An 18,016-nucleotide genomic window follows, 5' to 3' on the forward strand; every position below is an offset into this window, starting at 1 on the left:
ACTTACCTTTTCTGTGACATTTTTGCAATTATTTTTAGGTAACTGGTCACAATTCTTAGTGGATTTATGAAGCCGGTTTGCTTCAAGTTCACTGTTAGAAAGTGTACAAATACCTGTAGTCTTAACTTGAAACAATATAGTTTAAGAATGAAAAACCAAAAAATACCCCGTTTCTATTTCAAATAAATGTTCTTTTGAACTATTTTATTCACAAAAAAAAAAAAAGTTGTTTACACAAAAATATTAAGCAGCACAATTGTTTTTAACACTAAATCAGCATGCTTTCTGAAGGATCATGTGACACTGAAGACTGGAGTAAAGATGCTGAATATTCAGCTTTGATACAGGAATAAGTTACATTTTAAAATCTATTACAATAGAAAATAGTTGTTTTAAATTGTAATACTTAGCCATTACTGTTCTTACTGCATTTGATCAAATAAAAGCAGAACACTTTCAGAAACATTAGGGATAGTTGAGAAATTATAAAGTTAATTGTGGAAATGCATCACCACAGTCTGAGAAAAGGGTCCATTGTCATGGTGAAGCAGAACATTTCATTAGGGATGAAAATTAAGGGTACCGAAGAATAAAGAACCATATCAGTTAACGCCTCTGTTGTGATAATTGTGTTGTCACTGAACAAGTTTGATATCATGAGACAAGGCAATAAAATAGCTGGACAAATAATTTATTTCTGGGATCTGAAAGTCACTGATATGATGGGAATCAAGAATTGGTTAGGAAGAGTAGAGAACTACACACTCACAACAGCTCTCAGGTCCTCCTCAGTTCACATGCACAGGCTTTAAAAGTACTGTACAAGTCGACAGGACAGAGTAAAATCATTAAATAAAGAATTTGACACGTCCACAGGACAAAAACAAACCAAAGCAAACTAGAAATACATGTCACCCATTACTACAGGACAGAATCTGGATCTACATGACCCACTTTTTGTTTGCAAAGACATTCAGAAAAAGTTTACACTGCAGTTTCATCTTTTCTTATGTGAAAAAAAAAAAAAACCCTCTTTCAATCCACTTGAATGAAAAATATTTTACAATCACTTTCTTGCACACAATTAATTTATGATACATTATCTCATGCTTGAGGAAATAAAGCATTCTTTCAATGAAATTTAGAAAACATTTACAAAAAGAAAATACCACTTCCTAAAGTAACTAAAACCCCAAATGAATAACTTCTACAGTTGTACAATTTCTCTTATATACAAATTTAAATGGCACACCATTTCAGTATCAGTAGATTACATTAAAAAATTTAATTCCACAAATGACTCTCTACGGGGAGGATTTCATCTTTGTGCACTTCTGCTTAACTATTAAACTGCCAAATGGGTCACTGTTAATAGCCTCTGAAAATGCTGGAAAAAAAAAACTAAACATTCCTCCAAATGCTTCCACTTGCTTGATTACAAATCACTCAACCCAGCCCGGATGTTTTGCTCCATTCTCTGAAAGCTGTGAAAATTAACAGTTGCACGCACATATTTAGGTTGAGAAACAGGCATTTTAGTTTCTCTAGTGTTCAAATCAAGGATTTAGTGGTTACTAACAGATGCAATATTAAATCCCTTCTGCATTAGTTGTGTACAGCAACCATAAACCATTTTAACAGAACGAAGTGCCAAGCTCTTTGAAAAATACATTTCCTCCACCTATTTGAAAATCAAGAAAAGGCAATTCCTGAAAAATTAAATATGCAGATTCAGAACAAAGCCCAAAATGATATTCCACCCCTTTAAAGTGCAGTTGCACCGCTATTAAAACTCCAGAAGAGGCGGCTGCTGTCAGTTTGCCGGTCAAGCTTTTTGCCTCTGCATGTTTTGCCACAAATCTTATGTACATACTTACATACAAATAAAACAAAAGCCAAAAAATAAATTAAATTCTCACACACAATACCTGTTGGCAAGCTAAGATTGTAAATCAAAGAACGCGCCTGTAGTTGTTCTTTTTACAGCGGTTTTCTTTTCAAAAGCCTTATCAAAAAGATAATTGCCAAATTGAGGGACCAAAAAAAAAAAGAAAAGAAAAAGAATCCAAGATCCTCCTCTGTGACGTTGTTCGCTTTGATGCAGATCTATACACCACGTCTCACATCCATTTATAGCAGCTGATGCAAAAAGCATCCACAGTCTCTCCATGCCATTAGGGTCTGTCCCATACCGAATACACTCCTGGGCCACTTTCCTTTAAATGTAACAGGACAATTCAGGAAAAGAACAGAAGCCATGTTGGGAAGGCATTGAAAAATAAAGAATGAGTGGAAGAAAAGCAGCCCCAATCCTTCTCTGATGTCGGTGATGCTCGGCGGATCACTTGGGGGAAAGGTCCTGAAGGGGTGTGCGGGGAGAGTTACTGGAGGAGGGCGACACTCCTTCCATCTTCGCGGGCGAATCTGAGGAGGAGCCGACGCTACTGAGACTCCCATCCAGAAGATCAGGAGACAGACTGGTGGAGAAACACAGATATGGAGCGTGTTACAGACGGCCCATTATTCAGAGCTGGAATCCATTCACAACATTTACAATTTACATTTACTATTAATTGTATACCAGGCACTTCTGTGCAAAGTTAAGCCACAATAATATTTGTGAATAGACTGAGCAGAAAACGAAAAGACTAAACGTAAATGTCTGAAATTACTCCTGTGAGAATGTTAAAGAACATTGATTTTAGCACTGATGGGGTTAACAGTAGTTGACACTTGACAAATTTCAATTAGGGATGTCCCGATCCACATCATCGGTATCGTGCCGATACTGGCCCAGAACGCTAGATCGGATATCGGAGGGGAGAAAAAAAAAACATGATCCCATACCTATTAGGGGTGGAACGGTACATGTATTCGTATTTAACGTACGTTCGGTACGTGTGTCACGGTTCGGTGCATGAATTTACATGGAGAATACACAGTATAAAAATAAATAAAACTCGCTTGCACATTAGGCTAATTAATGTAATGCGGAACTACTGTTAGATACGCGCATAGACATGCGGGTTCTTTAGGGACACCTAATCTGTAGCCCCGCCTTAGCTCTGAACGCACGTCTATTTCGCTTCAAACGCTCACTTTATCATTATACACACGCGGCGCATCCTATTCGCTTTGGACGCGCGAATGGATTCAAACTGTTCAAGCATCGAACTAGACGCTCTATTCGCGTTTGGTGTGAATGCAGCAAAATGAACAGGCTGCGATGTCAAGATTGCAATGGTGTGTGTGTGTGTGTGTGTGTGTGTGTGTGTGTGTGTGTGTGTGTGTGTGTGTGTGTGTGTGTGTGTGTGTGTGTGTGTGTGTGTGTGTGTGTTGCGATCGAACAGTGGAAACAAAAACATACTCCGTCATTTTGTTCATACAGGACATTAAAACTGCAAAAAGTGTTTAGCCTACTTGTGTAAAACACAACATTGTGCTTTTGTCAAACTGTAACCTACAACTGTCACCCAACCAACCAAAAAAAGAAATAAAGCTGTTTAAAAGCAAAAATTCTCTCATCTTTTGGACATTCATCATATTGCATTGGTTTTCATTTCTTGTCCTAAAACAGAGCACTAATCTGTTTATTTTGAAGTTACACATTCTACATTGATTAAAGAAAATCAAATGTGTTTTTAATGGTAGTATTATTTTATACAGAAATAAATGTATAATTCAGATGAGAATAACGTTAAAGTTAATTAAAAAAAATGTTAAGGAAACAAATATATTGATCTGAAATATAGCAAATTAATTTTAAATTCATTCAGGTACAATTACCAAACATATCTCAAGGTCTTTTGAATAAAGGGTGGCAGTCTTTCATTATCAACTGTTGTTGTGGACTATACACTGGAGAAGTATTTGTTCTCCATTTGAGTGAGATGTTTTTATGTGGCTAATTGAGCAAAGTGCTTCCATACATTTTATTATTAGTAGTATTAGTTCAAGAATAAAATAAAAACAGATTGATATCGGTATCTGCAAATAGCCAAAGCTGCGGCATCGGTATCGTATCGGAAGTGAAAAAGTGGTATCGGGACATCCCTAATTTCAATATATAATTTTAATGTAAAATTAGCAATAGAAACAATACAACGCAGACTTAATACTATTTTACAATATTTTAAAGGGTTAGTTTCAGAATGAAAATTCTGTCAGTAATTACTCACCCAAATGTTGTTCCAACCCAGTAAGACTTTAGTTCATCTTCGGAAGACAAATTAAGATATTTTTGATGAAATTCATAGGTTTCTATGGGATCGAAACTTGCCGGCCCAGAAAAGTTAGTAAAGACATCGTCAAAATAGTCCAAGTGACTACAGTGGCTCAACCACAAGTTTATCAAGCGACAAGAATACTTTGTGCGCAAAACCCCCCAAAAATAACGTCTATTCAACTATTCATTTTCTTCTGTGTGGTCCTGAGTGAATTCACGTAGTGTAACAGCGCAGCGCTTCTGTGTTGTACGTCACCACGTAGGCTCACTATTGGCCGACACTGGTCGTGTGTGTGATGCGTGAGCCTACGTGTGTCATTTGGACTATTTTAACCATGCCTTTACTAACTTTTCTGGGCCAGCAAGTTTCGATCCCATAGAAGCCTATGGATTTCATCAAAAATATCTTAATTTGTGTTCCTAAGATGAAATAAAGTCTTACAGGGTTGGAACAACAGGAGGTTGAGTAATTACTGACAATTTTCATTTTTGGGAACTAACCCTTTAAGTAAATTCAAATTTCCAAAAACAGACTGTGTTAAAGAAATTAAACTAATGCTTGTCATTTAGTTGACATAGTAAACAATAGTCTTGTCACAACACTGGAAGTTCTAACTGACACAAAACCTTAAAATAAGAATCTTCAATACCACTGGGAAAAATTGCCACAGCATAAAGGGCATAAAAATTGAACAGTATCTAAATTGCACTTACTTTCTCTTCAACTTACTATTATTGTTATTCAACTATTATACTTAGAAACATTACTATTAAACCCTCAAGCTTTTTGGCTGAAAAGTGTAGGGGGGAGACCTTTAGGTTTCTGTGACCACAGCTTTACAAACACTTATTACAAATCTAAGGAAAAGCTGTAGTCATCTGAAGTGCAATGTGAACTGGTATAGTAAGTAGTAGCCTAAATGAGGAACAAAGAAACATTACAAGCAATAAACAATGAATGCTTTCAGTATTTAAGAAAATCTGAAGATTTTCCATTCAAGAGCTGTGAGTGATTTATTTTTTTTCCCCTCTCAAGCTTTACTGTTTTGATTACTGATGACATAGACAGCGGGAGATCTAATAAGCTGCATTCACACGAATGCACAGATGTCTTTTGAAATACAAGATGTCTTTGTCCCGTCTAATCCCTAAGAGATAACTGACTGTTTACATTCATTTCAAGTCATAAAAGCATGAGATGAAAGTACATTTAACCACTTGGAGTCGCACAGACGCATGCACGAGCACTTTTCACCAAGTACACGTGAGCCTTTGAAATTGAAAGCAGCCTTTTGTCAATGAGTTTCATATTTTTAATATATAACACCACTGCATTCCAAACAACAAATTATGCTTTCATAGAGCATTTGTAACGGGAGGACCGGTGGGCGAGACGGCACATTGCAAGCGTAACAATCAAAGCGTGCACCTGCAGTTAAAAACGAAGCTCAGAATAGATTATAAAATTCTCAGAACCGATCAAGAATCGTTGGAGAGAGAGAGAATCGATGCAAACTTTTTTTTTTCTCCCAACCCTAACTGATACCAGTTGCATTTACAAATGCAAGGATGGAGTTCAAAGCATTTACTGTGAACCAAGCCACTATGAGACACTAAAAACACTGGATAATGTGTGCTGTGCTCTGAAATACGCAGCGCAACGGACAATATACTTCAGTGAATTGACACCGCAGTGTGCATTTCAATTGAAGGAGAGAAGAAAGAGCTAGAAAGCAGAGATGGTATTGTTACATCCATACTTCTAAAAAACTAGTAATGAATCCAAATATACTACTAGGGCTGTAATAAAAATAAATAATATATATATATATATATATATATATATATATATATATATATATATATATATATATATATATATAAAACAATATAATGCGAGTATCAATCTTAAGTATATCAAGTGACAAGAATACTTTTTGTGCGCAAAAACAAACAAAAATAACAACTTTATTCCACTTTTCATTTCCTTCTCTCTGGGCCTCAAGTCTTTTCACGTAGTGTTTAAGCGTAGCGCGTCTGTGCACGTCACCACAGTGCAACACAGACGCGCTACGCTTAACCCTTTCACACGTAAGTTTAAAATATTCTGGCTGACCCCCCAGCGTGAGTTTTTCAAGGCGACCGTTATTTAGAATGTGTCACTTTATGGTTTCCATGGTGACATGTCATTGCTTGTCACGTGACACACCGCAGCAACAACAGAGCTGAATGAATGATGATCTGCTTTTATGTCATTTTTCCTTTTTTATTCAAAATGTTCACAAATTTGTTGGATATGGCATGAAATATCTGATATTCCGATTGTCAAATATATTCAAGTGGAAGTGTTTTGTTGTTTAAACGCCTTTATAACGATCGCGTTAGTTGAGCTGTATGCGCGATGGGCGCCGCCATCTTAGTTTGTGCCGCAGACGCAGTTCAGAGAATCGGATCTGTTGGATTTACAACACGTGAATTCATCCACTTCTCCCGAAATACGTAAAAGTTGCTGGTGAACTGGGAGAAGAATAGAGTAAACTTTAAAGTTACTTACACAATGTGTATCTGATATGAATAAAATGTGTCTAATTATAATGGAAAGGATTATTGCTTCTTCCTTTGACATCAGTGTGTATTTTACAAACTCTAAATGTATTGTTTTTTTTAGTACTTATATGTCTGAAACCTTAAATAAACATTATGTGGTTGAAAACACTGAAAAGTTGTGATATATGACAGCTCTGAGCGCGCCTGTCTCTGGCTCAGCGCCAGCCAACACGGGAAAGCACATTTGAATTTAGCAGTTGATCACGTCATGCAATGACCGTTCTAATCACACTGGTGTGATCGTACGCTCCAGGGACCAGCCTAGACTGATCACACCGGTGTGATCGTACGTGCGAAAGGGTTAAACACTACGTGAACTCACTCGAGGCCCAGAGAGAACGAAATGAAAAGTGGAATAAAGTCGTTATTTTTGTTTGTTTTTGCGCACAAAAAGTATTCTCGTCGCTTTATAAACTTAAGATTGAGCCACTGGAGTCACTTGGACTATATTAACGATGTCTTTAATACATTTTCTGGGCCAGCAAGTTATAGTGTCTTAGAAGCCTATGGAGGAGTGAGACAGCACTCAGATTTAATCAAAAATATCTTAATTTGTGTTCCGAAGATGAACAAAGGTCTTACGAGGTTGGAACAACATGAGGGTGAGTAATTACTAACAGAATTTTCATTTTTGGGTGAACTAACCCTTTAAAATGTAAGTACTCTGAAAAAGAGAGTATAAAAAGGGCGCAATAAACAGCTACTTATTTCCATTCGGAACGAATTAAATGATTGGCTGGGCGACTGTCACTCTCCCTCGCTACCATGGCTAGCGCCACTGCTGCTACAGGAGCTGCCCACATGCGCGCACCCGTTTGACTCGAGGAGGGGAAGAGGCACGGAAGCTAGGAAGAATCACAATTATGGCAGAGAAAGAGCAGTCAAAATTCCCAGTACCTGCATATACAGACAGCGAAGGCAAACAAGGCAAAAAAAGGAACTAGTAAGGTAGAAAGGTAGGCTACTTGTCTCTGGAGTGTAACATTAGTCATCAGAGCCAACAGTGCTTTCATCGTGGAAGCTCTTACATGCAAAACACCGTATGTTATGAATCTTACACGAAATTCACCTTCATCACAGTGTAACTGATGGTAATGGGAAAACGTGTATCAATGCAACCTGTTTTTAGCTTTGCCTTATGTTACTAGCTCGTTACCGAATCAAACTCAATGCATTTTAAACGTTACCAGTATCGATATGCTAGCTTGATAGTGAGTACTAACAGCCATGTTAGTTGTTTATATTCATAATAATAAAGTTAGGTATTTTATTACATGTGATTCTGACATGTCCCTACATGCACTGCACTCCTCTCGGCGCTGGCAAACGCGTCCTCCAGCTGAGCGGTCGGCATCACGCGTTCATGTGTTTTGGGGGCGTGGCTTTGGAAGGAGCCCAGAAGGGAGGGGGTGGAGTGAATGGAATAAGTAGCTGTGTTTATTGCAGTCCTGCGAGGACTACAGACACTCGATTTTTATACTCTTTTTCAGAGTACTTAATTATGTATTGGTATATAAAGACAAATTAATTAAATTTGGGAAAGAGTTAGAAAAATCCTGCCTACCCTGCCTTTAACTGAAAATAACGGCACGGCGCGTTTTAGGCTACTCACGCGCTTCAGTCTGTAACAGAAATGCATAGGCTGACAAACACACGAAAACAGGCAGAAATGTTTGCGTGCTATCAAGTAGGGCTGAAACGATTAGTCGACATTGTCGACAACGTCGACAATAAAAAATTGTCGACAAATATCTTTGTTGTCGAGTAGTCGTTTGATCCCACGTGACCTAATGTAAGGGCCTGCAATATCGCGATTTGACCGCTACGGCGCTGTAGCGCTAGAGTGTAATGCAGCCGTTACAAATGCTATTGCGGTAGAAGAAAACACAGCGCGAATTATGACGGAGTGCAAACGAATCCGAACTAGTAAGGTGTGTAAAGTTTCACAAAACTGCAAACCAAGAATGCTGTCGTATGCAATACATGCAAGGCGGAACTTGCTTTTCACGGGAGCACAACATGCATGTTAAAACACTTAAAGAGGAAAAACCCGGCACGAGACGATCCGGTGAGAGGTGAATATTCTCCAGCTGAAGCTAAATAACTAGCAGTAAATCTCTTTTTAGAGAATGCAATACTACTAATAATAGCAATAATATTAACAATAATAATATAATTACAGTAATGTGATGATTCATTTTTGCATAGAATAAAGCTTGATCGAGCTTAGGAGTCGGGGCTGTTTTTATTATTGTAGCTCTATTAGGTAACGTTATTACAGTCTTATCCCTTGCCTGTATTTTGTTACATATTCATGAAGACTTACAAAAGGAGATGTTATGAAGAATATCATGTCAGTTAATTTTTTATACTGTAAATTAAAAGGTGAATGAGAATGTCTCTGTCAGCTCAGCTCAATTGTCATATCAATAAAAAAAAAAAAAAAATTCTTATAATAATTGTTTGCAGTTTAAGTGTGTCTGTAATGCAGCTGATACTTTTTTTGTTTATTTTTTTCTATTGAAAGAGAACAGAATATTTAAACAATGCTTAGAGAGCATTTCTGTGTGATTTGAGTTGGACAGAAATCTGAAAACTTAAAGAGAATGACCTGTTTAGTTGCTCAAAGTTCATTAAAACAACCATTTCAAAAGCTGAAGTGATTTTCTTTTTTTATATTATAGTTAGAATATGTATAACTCCATGTTTTAACTAATTGAAAAGGCTGAATAATCGTTCCAAACGTACTGATTAGTCGGCGAAATAATCGATGAATAGTCGATTAATCGTTCTAATAATCGTTAGATTAATCGATTATCAAAATAATCGTTTGTTGCAGCCCTACTATCAAGGTGTAATTTACAAGGAGTTGTATTTTCGTGAATATGTATCTTAATATTTACTTGTAAATATTGATACACAACCCTGACTTTATTTTTGATTACTACCAAATTGAAATGAGCTAGAAAACATCGCTCATTTAAGAACGTGCATTTATTGCATGGACGGAGCAAGAACATAATGCAAGTGTTTAAAATGCATTTAGTTAAGTTGAAACCTTGCCCTCTTTGGCTTGTTGTTAATGCTGTTAAACAATGTACGAGGCAAACGGTCTGCTTATATAACAGCGCAATAAGAATGCCCTGTTCAGTCATTAACATAGGATGCGTTTTTGTGATTAAAACATGAGACGCACTTAAGTGCAGGTCTAGAGACTCAGGTTTTAAAAGTTATTTTTAGTTACTTTCTATCCATCCATCTATTGTAACAGTGTACTGAGTGCACAGTTAACTTTATTCACATATTCATATATTTTTATAGCCTGGGTTTCCCCATGCTGCCTTGTGATTTTATTCACGCTGCTAGGCAGCCTGGACACCATGGACCAGATTTTCCCCTCAAAAAGGGAACCAATCACAGAACGGGGAGGGAGCAGTAAGACGATGACGACGTCTATGCGACACACCGAAGCAGTTTGTTTATATCTATGGATCCAACATGGCAGCAGACGCGAAGTTACCTTTCGATGCAACCTTAGATAGTGTTCTAAGTAGTTTAGCACGCAAGTTTATTTGGTCTTCTTCCTCGTCGAATTTCTGTCGCTCTACATACGTCATCTGGTATAATTGAAACGATTGGCTATGAGCTACGTGCAGGCGCATTTGATAGACATTCGTAGCGCCCAATAAACGGCTCTGGGCATTCGTAAACCAAGCCTCAAATACGAGAAAATGAACATGTGGTTCCCAGACCACGTCTCAATGAGACGAGGTCTGACGTTAGCCAGGCTAATATTTTTAAACAATTACTTTATTTGTGAAAAATACTGTAATAGGATTGCAAATTCAAGAAGGTGCCATCTAAAGTATAAGTATGTTTATTTTAAAGATTGGTTTTCTAATTTTACACACACTCGACCACCCCGCTCTCTAAGATATCGTCAATCAAAAAAACAATAGTCAACCACTAGTTACTGTCAGTCGATTCAAATCGAGCATTTAAATATGGTAGTCAATCCAGAAACTTTGCAATGTGTTAGCAGCAAGAATTTTTTTTAAATAAGTTATATACAGAAAGAGCAAAGATCACTGCATTTTAATCACTGAAGCTGTCAATGCTGTGCAATGAATCTCATATTGACAGCGTTTATACTTTGTTGGTTAAAATAAAAGGATTTAAGCATGCAGAACTTGCACTGGATAAACTTTGCAGTTTTGAGTGGATTCTGATTAACACATCTGACTGGCCACTGCGTTCACACTCTACATGTCTGTAATTGGCTACAAAGCTCAATGCTGCAAAAACACGTAAATAGAAACCTGACACTCTTCAGATCGCTTGCACAAATACTCACGGGAGAGTTTAAGCAGCGAGCTATTATCTGGTACCGATACTGCAGAACAGCGTCATATTACATGATCAAATAATTTTTTGGCAGGACAAAGGATTCATTTTGGCGGCCGCTTAAATACTTTCAATGCAGGAAAAACCCTGGTTCACAACCTAACACCCAAATACACACTCGTTATATAAAGATACTCAATTAAAATAAAATCCAACTGATACCCCTTTTCCACCAACAAGAACCGGGTGCTGGTTCAGAGCTAGAGCTATTGCCAGTTCGGAGTTGGTTCGACTGACGAGCTTACTAAGAACCGGTTTGCGTTTCCACCGGCCAGAGAGCCACAACAGAGCTATATCTTACGTCACTGCATACGTATCATGTTGCTCAGCAACGCGCGTGCGGCAGCGCCAAACACAAACACACCAGACTTGTTCGAGATGCATCGGCTTCTCGCAGAACGATCAGCACATGAAATCAAAGCACTGCGAAAGCGATCAAAAAGCACAAGGAGTCGTATGATCTCCAAACACTCCCGAATCTCTGATCGGTCCACGCTGCTCCGATGCATCTCGAACAAGGCATCAACAATAATAGACGTTGCGTTACTATGGATGCTCATGGGTTTGCGAAAATAAATCGGCATCCAAACACGGCGAATCCAACGCGTTCGTGCAGCTCGCCGTAACTTACATAGACGGATATTATAATCGAGCTGCTATTAGCTCGACTAGCTGCTATTTAAAAATGGCGGTCACAAGTTTCTCTTCAGTCTTGTTGGCCACGGTAACCCCGCCCCCAGCCTCTGACGCAAGCGGTTCTTTCTTGGCTCCGTTCTAGACCCTGCAATGATTTGGTGCTACTTAAGAACCAGTTTTACTGGTTCGGAGCTGGTGCTTTGGCGGTGGAAAAACAAAGAACCGATTTGAAACTAGGCTCTGGCTCCGAACCAGCACCAGCTCTGCCTTGGTGGAAAAGGGGTATGAGAGAACTCACCAAGTGTTAAGTTCAGGCAAGTGGGACACCTCTGTGGACAGCATGTTGGTGGTTCCCTGAAAGAGTCTCTTGGGTTGGCTTTCTGTTTCCATTTCACCTGAGCATACAGAGAAAGTGAGGTTTATAGGTTTCCCACCAAGTTTAACGACAATACAAAAGCAAATGTGTTGTGAACGCTCCCTTACCTTTGCGTTTGAGGTTGCCCATAATGCTGGGCCTGATGCAGTTGATCGGGCTCTGACTCCTCCTGCTGGGCAAACTTTTTGATGAGTGATATCAGCTACTCGGCTTTAATTATTCTATAATATTATGCCTAACATCAGCGGGTTGACTGAAGCAGAACGCACCTGAAGCGGCGTGTTGGGCTGGGAACAGGGCTGGGCGTCAGACCGTTACTGCTCACCAGAATTTGAAGAGATGGAGAGAAACACTGCTGCTCATTGGGAGGGAGAGGGAGAGGGAGAGAAGTAAATCAAAGCATAAAGCCTTGAATTAAAACACTAGCATCTTTTAGAAGAAAAGAAATGATACCTTCTTTCCAATCCCTCTGGTGGGTGAAGGAGCAGGAGACACGGGCACAAAATCAATCCTCTTTGGAGATGACGATGAAGATTTCTCAAGATCATTATCACTCTATTGAATCAAAACAATATAAATCACTTAGTACACTTACACAGCATGACAGTATTATTGCAAATTAACCACTTTGTTACTAATGCAGTGTTGGAGTTTTATACTACCAATCCAGTCTGATCTTGAGAGACCGGTGGCCCTGTTGACTCCATGAGCTTTTCTCTAGCATGCTTCCATTTTCCCTTCCACAGTCCCATCAGTAAGGGAAAGAGGAAGTGTAGCAACATTGCTACTGCATGCATATTATCTGCATAACGCAGTCTCAAAATTGTTATAACTGTTTGCGTAGATTCATGTTTAACCTAAATTACGTACTTTTTTTTTACTTTGTATTGTTATACACACTACTGTTTAATAGTTTGAAGTCCTTAAGATTAATGACTGCTGAAAATTCAGTTTAGCTATCACAGGGATATAATTACATTTGAAAACATTAAAATGGGAGTTTAAAATATTACTTTTTTTAAATTAAATGCAGCCTTGGTGCAGAGACTTTAAAAACAAGTTAAAAAATAATAATTTACCCAGCCCAAACTTTTGAAGGGTAGTGTATATATATATATATATTTTTTATAAATAAAATAACAAAAACTTACCAGACTAAGACTCTCCTCCCAAGACTGGCTCATCTGCATGGCTGCCTGCACCTCTCTAGATAAATCGACATTATAAAGGAAAATAAATACAGGGGAAGGAATGAGGAGAGATGTCACTAAACACTGACGATTTTCCCTTCCAACCAATGAGCAGAGCGAGCAGTTTAATAAAAGCCTTATTTGATTGTACACAGGATCATGAACACTATGGAAACAGACAAAACCTGCAGTCAACAACTGATAAACCAATGCCTTGGGGGGTTCAGCAGATGTGAGCTCTTACCGTTCATGGGCAGTTTCACGGTTCATCACATCAACACCCTCTTCCTACAAACAAGCAAGCATATAAGAAACCCCATATGAGGAAATATCACCAACTGTGACCATCCACAATATCACTGTGACTCTACTAAATATCACTTCTACTAAATATCACTGTGACTTTCTACACATCTATAAAACTATATGTTGGAGTGCGGTACTACCAACCAGTCTAATTCAGAAAGACTGGTGGTTTGCGAAAACTCAAAACTAATTTTAGCATGTACTTCAAGACACACACTCCCATATGCGCACATAAAAGTGGTGAGTCTGACATGCTATTAAGACCATAGACTATGAAATATGTTCAAATCATATTTCATGGAATGTTGATGCAAACTTTGTACCTGTTTGATTCTCTGTAGTCTTGTGCTAGGAACACGTACTGGTGAAGATGGAACCTAAAAAGCATAAAACACCAATACGCAAATTGCATTAAACAAAACATTAATTCACAGCATTCTGAACCTTGCTACGTACCACATTAGGTCGAACAACAGTAGTACTGTTTCTTCTGCTGCGGAGAACCTCTCTCTGGAACACCTGTGAAGCATCACTGGAGAAAGAGAGAAAGAACTTTCAACTTTTCATGTACTAAAAAAAATTATATTTAAACATTGAAGGCACAATGAAATTGAAGTAATGAAAGAGCTTTTCTTTCATATTGTAATGTACTTCAGGGTAATATCAAGAAAATGTAGGGCAGAGACTTGGTTCTATGCATCAGTTGTTGACTGGATAGAGATGCGAGCGCTGCACTCAAAAATAGATGCAGATGAATGCGGGGGGGCGGAGTTTAGACGCACTAAATGATTGGAGGAGTCCTACATAGGTCACCAGAAAATAAAAGTCAGTTGTTTCACTGGAAGGTCTAATTATGACATTGAAAATGTTTTAACCTTGTAATGTTTAAGCAAAGTCAGCATGAAAAGGAAATTGCATTCTTTCTTCCCCGTTAAGACACATCCGAGTGAAACAAGCTTCTCAAAAAAAAAAAAAAAAAAGTCGGGTGGGACATTTTGTCCATTGGGAACTGATTGGATCATTGTGGTTTATTGCGGTGATGTCATGTGAGTGACAGGTTGTCCTCGAGCCAGTAAAAACATCATTGGAGAAGAGAAGATGCTGCAAGAGGGAGAAGTTATTTCGGATTAGGATGACGAGGGCACATTAATTATTATTAAAAATAATAATAAATCTGCAATATTCCATAAACTTTACTGATATCATGTCACGCACAAATGAATTGCTAAGATCTAAATTATGCATTTATATAGACTGTAAATGTATTTCATGCCAACTTTAAAACTAATCGCAAAACTAATGTGTGAGTTTTATACCACCAACAGTCTTCTCTTGAGAGACTGGCAGCCCTGATGACTCAAAGTATGTTCATCTAGCATGGATGCATGTCTTTACTCTATACCAGTGAGAGAGCACCCACAACAGCCATGCGTGGCATCTCTCAAAAGCATTTTATGCATTTCAATCTGGAAATTATACGGTGCCGATATTTCTTAAAAATGGGGTATATTTACTCCATTAAAAAAAGGGTAAGCAACTCTTTGTGAGAATAACTTTTACTTTGTGTAATTGTTTATATGTGAAGCCAAATGAGAATTTTCACATTGGTGGACAAAGGTCTAACTAACTTAACTGTGAGAACTCACCCATAATGCCCCAAAATTATGTGCATCCCTGTTCGCAAACCCATCTTAACCCGTTGTGGTTTCCAGCTACCAGGTTTCAAAAACCAGCTTGGCCAGTTTGGACTAATTAAAAACCAGTCTGCGACTAGCTTAACCTGGATCTTTCAGCATGGTCAACCCTCACCAGGTTGAGAGAAACTTCCGAAATGTTCATAAGGTCCAGATGAACATAACATACCAACATAAGACAGTAACTGCTCTAAACACAACGAGAACTGTAATCAATCCTCACCTTAGGCCGTTTATCATGGGTTCGCTGTTAGATCGTCTCAAGTGGCCATCACTCTGAACAAGTGACGATGGGATGTCCAGGTCCAGCTCCATCTTCTCTTGCGACATGGTTCCTTGATTGTTCATCGTTATTGTCCTTGTACGTATGCCACAAAAAAGCACATAGGTTGCAAAGCTACATCGTTGAAACGGACAAAGCGGATCAAGGCCTCAGTTTACTATGTGCATTTTACAGCCAATTTAGAAAGATTGGGGTTTGTGTCGCTTGTTAGGGTCAATGTAGATCTCGATCAATGTCTAAGGAAATGATCCGTGGGTTTCTGCAAACCAACATTCTGCTTGTTCGACGTGCACCGAGTATCTTCCTAGAAAACTCTCCACGTTCTGGTCCAAACTTGTAGATCCAGCGGCTGGTTAGCTGCGAGCTAATGTGAAAGGGGTTTGGCCCATGCACACTATTCCTGTGCTGTTAGCTTAGCTTGATGGCGGACAAGAACCAATCTAAACAGCTCCAGTCAAGTTTTGGAGTGCATGTGGAAAGGATGATGAGAAAGCAACATTGAAAGCATGAAGGTTAAGTCATTAAACAGTGAGCGCAATAATACCAAAAGTTGAATGCACAACAGTGTTCAGCTGGCCATCATCACGTTGCTAACTAGCTTGCTGTCCGTGATGGGTTGCTGGGCAAACGCGCGGCTCCTCTCTGACAACTTCTGTTTGACAATTTGGCGTGTCAGTATCTAGTTGAATAAGTTTGTAACTTAGTTGCGTCAATCATAGGTTAGCATGCTGTTTATCTATTTTCTGGACGCCGCAGTGTACCCACAGCTCAGATAAGAGTCCCGCCCCTTCTGTTCCTACCGGACTGACCGACGGCATCGTGAACCAATCCGAAACTTGATGGCCACCGGCGTGCCTTTTTGAATGGCAACCGTTCGGGTAAACAGCCAATGAAATCACATTTCCTGGAGACGTTTCCCTGCGCACGCCGTTGAACGCATGCGCATTCTCTTTGTTGCTTTAAAAAAACCTTTTTTTTAATTAAGAGAGATACTTTAGATTTTGTGAAATACTTATATATCACAGTTTAACATTATGAATATGTAACATATTGGATATTTGAAATGTACAATTCTATAGTAAATATGCCATTAACTGCAGTGTATAAAGTCTACTACTTTCAGCTTGTCAGCCAAATTCTGTTTACTAGGCTATAGCTAGAATGCTTCAAAATAGCCTTTGGCTTTTTAAAATAATAAATTGCAGTGACTTGACCCCTCAACCATACTTGCCCCTCAGTGCATCACTGTTGGCTTTGGTGTATTGTTTGTGTACCCCCACTACCAAAATAGCCATTACTACCAACATCGTTTCTCCTTTGTAGAGGTTTATAGTGGATTTCTCAGAGATTTTATGCTTCTGAGAAAAATAGTTACTTATACTTTCTTGAATGTCATCAAAATACAGAAAATAAACAAGAGAATTAACTTTTACCCCTGGTTTCACAGACAAGGCTTAAACTAATCCCAGACTATGCATGTTTGAGCTGTTTTGTCTGAAAGCAACTCGCACTGACAAATCTTAAAATATGTCAGTGCCATTGTTTTGTCTCAATAGTCTCAATTAATTTTTCTAATGCACATTAATAAAAGCTACTTAAATGCCCTAATTTAACAAAGGCCTAATCATGTTATTCCACAGATGGAATAACATGGAGTTGTCGAGAAAAAAATCCTAAAAAATAATTTCCTTTAATTTAAGATAAAGGTAAAGACAAAGGACATTAAGTTTTACCAAGGTTTTACTTCATTCTTTTCTACATGACTTAGACTTCTGTCAAAACATGCCCTACACATTACACTTCACCGTGACGACACACTCTCTCCACCCTAAATCCAATTTAGCATAAAATAGCTTTACACAGAACACACCAGGAATGAGCAACACCAGAGTCACATGTTTCTTTACAGCTCACTGCAAGGCCTTTGTCTGGCAGCAGACAGTGTTTCTTTTCTCTTCTTTAATGAGAGACACAAGATATTCAGCCAGGCGACTGCAAGGTCATTACGCAGGTCAGGTGATGGTAACTTCAGCTGACTTTTGTAGAAATAAATCACCTCTATTAAAATAATAAAACTACTAGGAAGAGAGTTATTTGTTTTAAGGTTTAGAATAATCAAGAGCTCACAGAACAAATAAGCAGGAAGGAGACAATAATGGTTGATTAAGCCAGTACCAAACGTTTGATGGAAACAATTACGAGGTTGAATTATAAGATTATATGGGTTTTATTAGAATATACTCCATTAAAACCAGAAACTTTGTTTGTTGAGAGAACAAGTTGGCTGCTCCAAAA

General features: G+C 38.4%; 1 protein-coding gene across 3 annotated transcripts; it reads right to left on the bottom strand.

Moving 5' to 3' along the window:
• Positions 1-677: 677 nt before the first annotated feature.
• Positions 678-16,557, bottom strand: pabir2 (PABIR family member 2). Of its 3 annotated transcripts, none has more exons than XM_084429412.1 (10): positions 15,662-16,557; positions 14,201-14,276; positions 14,068-14,121; positions 13,683-13,726; positions 13,400-13,454; positions 12,702-12,803; positions 12,518-12,603; positions 12,356-12,417; positions 12,171-12,267; positions 678-2,477 (listed from the first exon to the last, which is right to left on the bottom strand). In XM_084429412.1, the coding sequence occupies exons 1-10, from the start codon at positions 15,784-15,786 to the stop codon at positions 2,342-2,344; spliced, it is 837 nt and encodes a 278-aa protein (XP_084285538.1). In that variant the 5' UTR covers positions 15,787-16,557; the 3' UTR covers positions 678-2,341. The 3 variants fall into 3 exon arrangements, with proteins under 3 accessions (XP_084285538.1, XP_084285537.1, XP_084285536.1); XM_084429411.1 differs by having other exon boundaries at positions 12,356-12,429; positions 15,662-16,552; XM_084429410.1 differs by having other exon boundaries at positions 12,356-12,420; positions 15,662-16,519.
• Between the last annotated feature and the right edge of the window lie 1,459 nt (positions 16,558-18,016).

The sequence above is a fragment of the Rutilus rutilus genome, assembly GCF_951802725.1.
Source record: "Rutilus rutilus genome assembly, chromosome: 14".
NCBI classification, from domain to species: domain Eukaryota; kingdom Metazoa; phylum Chordata; class Actinopteri; order Cypriniformes; family Leuciscidae; genus Rutilus; species Rutilus rutilus.